General features: G+C 32.6%; 1 protein-coding gene across 1 annotated transcript in view; it reads left to right on the top strand.

The window, feature by feature from the left end:
- The window catches only part of LOC137653020 (ribosomal silencing factor RsfS-like protein, 312), a 124,955-nt gene that overhangs the window by 5,058 nt on the left and 110,023 nt on the right, over nt 1-9,874 (top strand). The window contains exons 2-3 of the mRNA XM_068386410.1: nt 7,854-8,082; nt 9,029-9,045. Coding sequence (XP_068242511.1) covers nt 7,854-8,082; nt 9,029-9,045 — 246 coding nt within the window. The remainder of the gene's footprint in view (nt 1-7,853; nt 8,083-9,028; nt 9,046-9,874) is intronic.

Genomic DNA, 9,874 nt, shown 5'->3' on the forward strand with positions numbered 1-9,874 from the left:
TAAGTAAAGTTTTCTTCCCGTTCGTAGTAGCATTGTGAAAGTTTTTACTGACACTAAGAATACTGGTATTTTTATGATGTTAGTGTTGATAGTTTTCAATTGTTTTGAGTATTTGTAATTAAATTGTTCATGTGAATACATTTTCAATTATTTATATTGATAGTCTAATCTTAAACGGGACACTAATTAAAGTGTTAAGAACGTTAGTGTGGTGTTGATAAATGTCAGACAGTCATTGAGGAAATGGGTTTTTCATATTAACTGTGATATAATGATATAACTTTTTTTTCTTTTATTCATAAAAAGTTAAGAAAATTTTTGCTAACCTAAATATCATGAAAATTGTTTCATATTGATAAGAGTTTTTTTATAATATGAAGGAATAAGCTTCCTAGAAATGTTGTTCTAGTTTAAGATTGATGTGAATATTTGTTGACCTTTACTAAATGTTTTTCCAAAATAGTTTCAATTACAAAGGCTAGGGAAGCTTGAGATCAAGAGCCTTTTGTAAGTTAAAAAAGCGAAGAAACGAAGAAAGTAGATAGTCGTTTTAGCCTTTTATAAAGAGGTAGTAAAGGTAATGAAAATTAGGAAAAAACAGAAGTGGTATGTTGAAAGTTAACCAACTGAGTAAGATCGATATATCGTAAGATATTTTATTTTTCCGTGTTTCTTTTTCCTCACTGGGCTATTTGCCCTGTTGGAGCCCCTGGGCTTATAGCATTCTGCTTTTCCAACTAGGGTTGTAGCCTAAAAAGTTTCATTATTAATAATAATAATAATAATAATAATAATAATAATAATAATAATAATCCTTGGATTGCTAATTTTCGCTGACGTGTAGGAGTAGCTGGCTAGAACGAAGCTATGAGAATTGCTGTGTTTCAAATTAAAAGTACTTTTGTTGAAATGGTACCCATAATCAAAGGCAGATAGTAGTACCACCTTACTTGATAAACAGAGGATCGAGAGAAATTGTAATTGAGGAGAATCGCCCACAATTCAGTCCTGTTATGTGTGTGTGGGGGGGGGGTGCTGTCTTGCCCCAGAGGAAACAATCCCCTCAAATAATAAACCCATCTAGTTGGTTTGTTGTGGCCTAAATCAAACCATTGTTCTCTAGTCTTGGGTATTGCCGTAGCCTCTGTACCATGCTCTTCCACTGTCTTGGATTAGAGTTCTCTTGCTTGAGGGTACACACTATTCTATCTTATTTCTCTTCCTCTTGTTTTGTTTAAGTTTTTATAGTTTATAAAGGAAATATTTATTCTAATGTTGGTACTCTTAAAAATTTTATTTTTTCCATGTTTCCTTTCCTCACTGGGCTATTTTCCCTGTTTGAGCTCCTGGGCTTATAGCATTGTGCTTTTCCAACCAGGGTTGTAGCTTAGCAAACAACAATAATAATAATAATAATTGGGAACGTCCCTGCCTGGCGATCCGCTCAAGTTGGATAATTTCTTGTAGTGTCTGCAACCTCACCATCCTTGTTAGCTACAGATTCGGTGTTTGGGGAAGGTTCTAGGTCTACCTGTTGAGTCTTCACCAACCGTTGCTCTTGTCCTCCCTGGTCCTAGCTTGGGTGGAGTGGAGGCTTGAAGGGCTTTTCAAGCCTTTGATTAGTAAAGGTGGAAATCATATCGGGGAGGGAAACAATTCTCTTCAGGAGGGAAGAAATTTCCTATTCAGTTGGAAAGTAATGCTATTCATGAATGTAGTAATTCCGTTCTGGTGGAAAATAATTCTGTTCAGGAGGAAAGTAATTCTGTTCACGAAGAAAATTTCATGTTCAGTAATAAAGTAATTCAGTTCAGGAGGGGAAAATCATCTTCAGGAGGGAAAATTCCTCTTCAAGAGGAAAGTAATTCCGTTCAGGAGGGAAAACTCCTTTTCAGGAGGAAAGTGATTCAGTTCAGGGGCGAAATATCATGTTCATTAGAAAAGTAATTTCGTTCAGGAGGAAAGTAACTCTATTCAGGAGAGAAAATCATGTTCAGGAGTAAATTAATCCGTTCAGGAGGAAAGTAATTCTATTCAGGAGAGAAAATCATGTTCAGGAGTAAAGTAATCCGTTCAGGAGGAAAGTAATTCAACTCAGGAAGGAAAATCATGTTCAGGAGTAAAGTAATCCGTTCAGGAGGAAAGTAATTCTATTCAGGAGAGAAAATCATGTTCAGGAGTAAAGTAATCCGTTCAGGAGGAACAATCCTATTCAAGACAAAAGTAAATTCGGTAAGAAGGAAGCAATCCTGATGAGAAGGGAACCAAAAAGAGGAAAAATTTCCAATAGGAAAAATTTCTAATAGGAAAAATTTCCAAAAGGAATAATTTCCAATAGGAAAAATTTCCAATAGGAAAAATTTCCAAAAGGAATAATTTCCAATAGGAAAAATTTCCAAAAGGAAAAATTTCCAAAAGGAATAATTTCCAATAGGAAAAATTTCTAATAGGAAAAATTTCCAATAGGAAAAATTTCCAAAAGGAATAATTTCCAATAGGAAAAAATTCCAAAAGGAATAATTTCCAATAGGAAAAATTTCCAATAGGAAAAATTTCTAATAGGAAAAATTTCTTATAGGAAAAAATTTCAATAGGAAAAAAATATTCCAAACAGGGACAAACGAGTCAATCGAACATAAATTATTGGGTTATTTAATTTCAAACAGGATGTTCTGTGCATTTTTGAATGATTTAATTTTACTTCGTTTAGAATACAACATTTTTCGAATGCATGTGGATATGATCGAGTTATCTTCGTTTTTATGCTTATTCCTCTTTAATTATGCCTTCGTTATTACTAAAACAACTGGAAAGGACTTGTGTTTATTTTATGCTTTGTACTTTGAGAACAAACTTAGCTTAATGATAGGGAAAAAATAAAAAGCTACCATATTCTCTCTCTCTCTCTCTCTCTCTCTCTCTCTCTCTCTCTCTCTTTGATTTTAATTTTAATATCAACTTATATTTATTTTATCTGTTTTGTTTGAAAAAACTTCCTTGTATGATAGGAGGGAAAAATAAAAAGCCACCATCTCTCTCTCTCTCTCTCTCTCTCTCTCTCTCTCTCTCTCACACACACACACACAGGAAGTTTGAATTATTTGTGTTGCAGAAATAGGACAGCGGAAAATCTGTGTCAAGGATATGAGGGTGATGAAATTAACAGAATTCAGGCCATTTATGAAGGTAGTGCATAAATATATATTATATTATTTACATACATTATATATCTATATATGTATGCATATATATATGTGTATATATATATATATGTATATATATATATATAGATTTATATTTATTTATATATATAATGTATACAAATAATATATATATATATAATGTATATATAATGTATATATATATATCCATATATATATATATATATATATATACACATATTATACACTATATATATATGTATATATATTATTTATATAGATTATATATATATACATATATATGTATGTATGTATATATATTATATATAGATTATATATATAATATATATATATATATATATATATATATTATATAAAATATTAGAAAAGTTGTGGCCAAATGAAATTCTTACTTCTATCAGTTCCCATTCATAGATTTTCTCAATTGCAAAGTACTTCTATATATCTCTAGTACACCAGGACGCCATTTTTCCGGGATTATTTGATTAATCAATTAATTAATTAATGATTTGATTAATTATCATGTAGCAATTACACTGTTTACTTCTCTGGCCGCCTGATTAATTAAGCATCCGACACTTAAATTCCATTTTCTGTCAATAAATCATAAATAATTTGATTTATTACTGTTGATATATTATTATCATAAATTTCAACTTTAGTAAAGAATATTGCTTTGCTTTTAAAAGGCTTTTACTAATTCAGAGAATGAAGTATTGAAATTGAGTAAATTGCATGAAATGTATAGAACTATTTCCAATGCAACTGAATAAGGAAATAAGAGATTCACTTGAAATTAACAATAACCATATGATAATGGTAGCTTTCGTACATTGTTAAGAAAAAACCGTAATTTTAACCGGAAGTTCTCCGTAAAATAGTTCTCATTCATATTTCAGTAAAATACAGGGGACCGTAATTTTACCTTACTTTGTTATTATCTTTTACTGGTTGGTGACCGTAATATGACTCCTTGACGTCAATATATCCGTTTTTAAAAGGGTAAAAATCCCTGAATAAATGTTGCCAGCTATTTACCGTTTATTAATTCATATATTTAACAGTGAATGACCTGGAATGAAAAGAGATAGGAGTCTTTTCAACCATCGCTGAATACTGAATGGGCAGTCTGTGATTCAGCAGAATTAGTCATGAAAGCAGAGTAAAATCTCTTCAATCCAAAAAGAGGGTTTTCGTAAACTGCTTTTTCCCCGATCCCTGCTTCATCTCCATTTGCCTAAACAATCTGAGCAGTGTGACGGAAAGAAGCGTTTTCATATCATGTTTTGATAATAGGGAGCCTTTACAAAAGGGGTCGAAATCATTCCCCCCCCCCCCCCACCCCGTGAGGGTGGTCTACCCTGGCTGGTTCCCCTGTGGAATTTTTACCATTTGTTTGCATTCGTTCATTTGTCTGTGTTGCTTTTAATAATGTAGGGGAGGATGACAATGGCCCAGTAAGTGAAATGTAACTCCATTATTTGAATATATTTATCTGGAAATTTCTAGATTATTTTTATCGGAATTTTGTTGTTCAGGTTCAATCATTTTTTTTTCCTTACATATACTGTAGTTTCATTTTGATTATTTTTATCGGAATTTTGTTGTTAAGGCTCAATTATTTTTTCTTTACATATAGTTTCATTAAACACTGTTAAAGAATTTGCAAGAAATAAACGGTAAATGTTTGGCAACATTTATTCCAGGATTTTTTTCCTTTTTAAAAACGGATATATTGCCATAAAAGAATGAAATTGCGGTCACCAACCCGTAAAAGATAATAACAAAGTAAGGTAAAATTACGGTCGCCTGTATTTTACTGAAATATGGATGAGAACAGTAGATTTTTACGGAGAATTTCTTATTAAAATTACGGTTTTATTTCTAACAGTGAAGTATAAGAATATGGCAGTTCGATAAAAGATGAAAAGTGAATGATGGTGGCTTGAGGAGCCTTTAAGTCTACCTGCTGAGTCGTCAGCAGCCATTGCCTGGTCCTCCCTGGTCGTAGCTGATAATATGTATATATGGTCAGTCTCAAGGTCACTGTCCCGCTATCCAAGGCAGTGCCACTCCATTCCTCTGCCATTCATGAACGGTCTTTAAACATGTCTTTTGTAAAAAATGTATATAATTGTTCTGTAATTTCTATTTCTTTAGGAAAATATGTCAGTTTGCTGGTAGTCATGTGTTTGAATATTTTTTGTTCCTTTTAAACACGTTTTTTGTAAAAAATGTCCGTAATTGTTCTGTAATTTTTATTTCCTTCGGAAAATATGTCAGGTTGCTGGTTGTCTTGTGTGTAAATAATTTTTTTCTTTTTTTATATTTTTATGGTAAATTTTAACATAGTGGTCATATACAAATGGACATGATGAAAATAATACTAATTTAAAGTAAACACCAAACTGAGAGAGAGAGAGAGAGAGAGAGAGAGAGAGAGAGAGAGAGGGGTCTTCTAGGTAAAGGGCAAAACACTTAGCCCCAATTAAATCATTCCAAACGAAGACACATGAGCTATAAACATTAGGACGCTTCTAAATAATGAGTTCGTATAAAGTTCTAAGTAGTCGATAAAATCATATTCATTATTGAAATAAAGTCCAGAACCATTTTCAGTAGAGCAAATCAGAAAAAAACTGTTGAAAATAATAGGGTTATATCAGTAATTGCTCAGAACGAAAAAGATTTTTTTATTTTAAATCAAGAGAACAATTTTCAGTACGGCAAATAAAAAACATTATTGAAAATAATAGGGTTAGAATATTAGCAACTGTTCCGAACGAGAAAGATTTTTTTTTTCTTTTTTTTTTAGGAACCTTTTTTAGGTCGACAAAATTCCCCCCCCCAATATATATATATATATATATATATATATATTGAAAATAATAGGGTCAGAATATCAGCAACTGCTCATAACGAAAAAGATTTTTTTTTTTTTTTTATCAAATCAAGCTCAGAACCATTTTTAGTTCTGCAAAAATAAAAAAGAAAGTATTTGAAAATAATGGGGTTAGAATATGAGAAACTGCACAGAGCGGAAAAGGATTATTTTCATCGCCAATAAACAATAATTTTCCACAATGAATCCGAGAAACAGTAAATGTTTTTCCCGCAAAGAAGAGTTTTGATGAACTGCATTTTCGCTCTCCTTTCTTCATCTCAATTAACGAAAACAATCTGAGCATTGGAACGGAAAGAGAGAGGCTTTCATATCATGTTCTGATAATGGGGAATGTTCAAAGGGGAATTCAAATCCCCTCGGAGGTGTGGTTGAACTTGTCTGATTCCCTCTGGGAATTTTAACTTGTGGTTTTATTCGTTCAATACCCCTATATTACTCTGAAAAACAGATTGGAAAGGACCGCTGGAACTTTATAATAGAGAAGCTCTATTTGAATTTTTTTTTCTTCTTCTTTTCCACCACCAGATAATTTTTGTGGAGAATTCAATAACTTTCATTTCGATATTACCGTTCTTGAAATATATATATTCTTAATTATTCATTAATTCTCTTGTACTTTATTTCCGTATTTCATTTTTTCGCTGGGCTATTTTTCCATGTTTGAGTCCTTGGGTTTATAGCATCCTGCTTTCCCAACTATTGTTATAGCTTAGCTTGTAACAACAACAACAACAACACCAACACCAACAACAACAACAACAATAATAATAATAATAATAATAATAATAATAATAATAATAATAAAATGCCAGAGATGTTTCTTATCCTGTGTGTGGTATATTACAATTTTGCAGAATAATTACTCTTAAGGTAATTCTAGTGTTAAAAAAGTAATCTTGTAGAGAATAGTTCAGGAAGGCGTAAACTTTATTACATTGTGCCTGGAAGTAATTATATCTTAACTATATTAATCACGGTGCAGGTAAATTATATGCAGGGTATATATAAACTTGGTAATTTTGCAGTGTAAGAGTATATACTTAATCTCCTTCACATTACTTAAATTGATCAGCGTAAGAGTTGTTGATGGTAATTTTAGTGAACCAATACCTTCCATGTTTTTTTCTTCCGCCACGAAGTTGCAAGGAGGGTATGTTTTACCTCCAGTTTATGTGAGTGTGTGTTTGTTTGTGAACAGCTTCATGGCCATAATTTTAATCGTAAAGTAATGAAACGTCCAGGATTAACTTATGTATAAAGCTGGAAATTATTAAATTTTGGAAGGTCAATGGTCAAGGTCACAGTCGGGCCAAAGGTCGAGAAATAAACTGCCACTGCGGAGGTCTGCGCTCTACTTAGTTCCCCTTTAGTTAGTGCTTGTTTTGGTGTAAACAAATAAGGAGTACAGTAAGCTGCCAACACTGCTCTTTCTAATTATTTTCTCCCCAGTTATATCGGAAAGTAGTGTTATTAGTAAAGTCAGGCTGATACTTGCACGAATTTGTGGCATGCATTGTCACGACTCGAGTTGTGAACTGGCGTGAAGTGTTCGTAAACCCGTCGTGACATCGTGGCATGTCGTGACGAGAATTTTGAAACCGGGTCGTGAACTGTGCGCGAACTGTTCGTGAACTCGTCGGGACGATGCGGGAAGTGCGCATAGTTTGCGCAAACTATGCGTGAACTCGTCGTGCTAGTTCGTGTCAATGTGGACAGGTCAGCTGTGATTCTGATGTAATTTTTTTTTTTTTTTTTATATCTTCTAGTTCGTGCCACAAAATGTCACGACTTTCCACGACAAAATCCTGGCAAAAAGTCGTGCAAGTGTCAGGGTACCTTAAGGGACATAAGTCTAAATTCCCGTGCTCAGTCATTCTTATCCTTAGATTTTGAAATCGACACATGCGGACATGTGTGGTATGACCCAAGGACAAATCCATTAGATTTTGAAGAAAATTCATCGAAGTACAACTACGCAGTGAAGTTAAGAACTATGTTAGAATATATGTCTTGGCGAAAGCATGCTCTCTACTGGACGCCCCCGTAGTTATGATTGTTTAACATCATCGCTCGAAATATTCAGTTAGGAGTATATTTTAATATAACTATTTCAACATGGAGCTCTGTTTTATCTTGTCCAAAATGTAATAGTTTTTTTATGTGGAGACCTGCTTTACAGATTAAATGGATCGAAGGGTACTAGTCCATTTTTTTCTCTCTCTCTCTCTCTCTCTCTCTCTCTCTCTCTCCGTCCTATAATCCATCTATGGCTTGAAAATGACTCATTAATTATCTCTGATGGTATTAGTGTTAGCCTTGATGCGTCCCTTCAAACTATTTCTAACTAAATCATGCATCTAAAACTTTTTTTCCCTGTTGGAGCCCTTGGGCTTATAGCTTCTTGTTTTTCCAACTAGGGTTGTAGCTTAGCTAACAACAACAACAATAACAATCCTCCTCCTCCTCCATGTCGCGTAGTCAACATCATTGAAGCCAATTGTGATTGACGAAATGGATACCCGTCGCTGAATATTTTTTTTTTTTTTTTTTTACTTCCATTCATGACGTGTGAAATTTTCATATACCAAGATTGTGATGTTAATGTGTAATTTTTGGATATTAATCACGGTGATTATATATATATATATATATATATGTGTGTGTGTGTGTGTGTGTATATATATATATGTGTGTATATATATATGTGAGTGTATATATATATATATATATATATACATGCATATATATACACATATATACATACATACATACATACACACACACACACACACACACACATATATATATATATATATATATATACATAGAGATATTGTACTTACTTGCTAACGGTACACTACATCCACCAATCAGAAGATTCAGTGACATGACTGCGTATGTTTACCGTCATCCCTAAATATTGTGATTTATATTCCTACAGTGCTCCACCTCGTAATAGTTTGTACTTTCATTTCATTCAGGTTGAGTTGTGTAGTTTCTCCCTTTCCCCCCCCCCCCCCTCATCTCCCTCCTCCTCTCGTCCCCCTCCCTTTTTTCTCTCATCTGCGCCGAGCATTATCTATCTGTCAAACACGGCATGAAAACTCCGTAGAATTTTGTTTCCTATCCCAGCTGCGGTTTTTGTCCAAACTGATGCCAGATTTGTCGACAGCATTTTCACGTTTCCTGCGAATATTTGTTTTGTCAGAAGGATTCAGAAATGAAGAGTGGGTGGATTTGTCAATAGAGACGTCGATGTGGTTTGGAATAATGTTCTCCCAAAGATTTTGGGGGATTTTAATTTTTTGAAAAGTTTAAGTCCATATCAGGTTTGATGTTCTTTATCATTACTTTTAAAGGATGGCTTGTATTTTATTTTTAGTGGATACAGAGTCATTTGGCTTTAGATATCATAACTCTCTCTCTCTCTCTCTCTCTCTCTCTCTCTCTCTCTCTCTCTCTCTATATATATATATATAAATATATGTATATATATATATATATATATATAAATATATGTATATTTATTTATATATATATATATATATATATATATGTATATTTATTTATATATATGTATATTTATCAATATATATGTATGTATGTATATATATGTGTGTGTATATATATATATATATATATATATATTTATATTTATATGTATACATACACACATATATATAATATATTTGTGTATGTATATATACATATAATTATATATAAACATTGAATTAACAAATGTATAGATTATCCAACAAAACCATTTATGAATATTTGGTGAGCGTGC

The sequence above is a fragment of the Palaemon carinicauda genome, chromosome 14 (assembly GCF_036898095.1).
Source record: "Palaemon carinicauda isolate YSFRI2023 chromosome 14, ASM3689809v2, whole genome shotgun sequence".
Classification (NCBI taxonomy): Eukaryota; Metazoa; Arthropoda; class Malacostraca; order Decapoda; family Palaemonidae; genus Palaemon; species Palaemon carinicauda.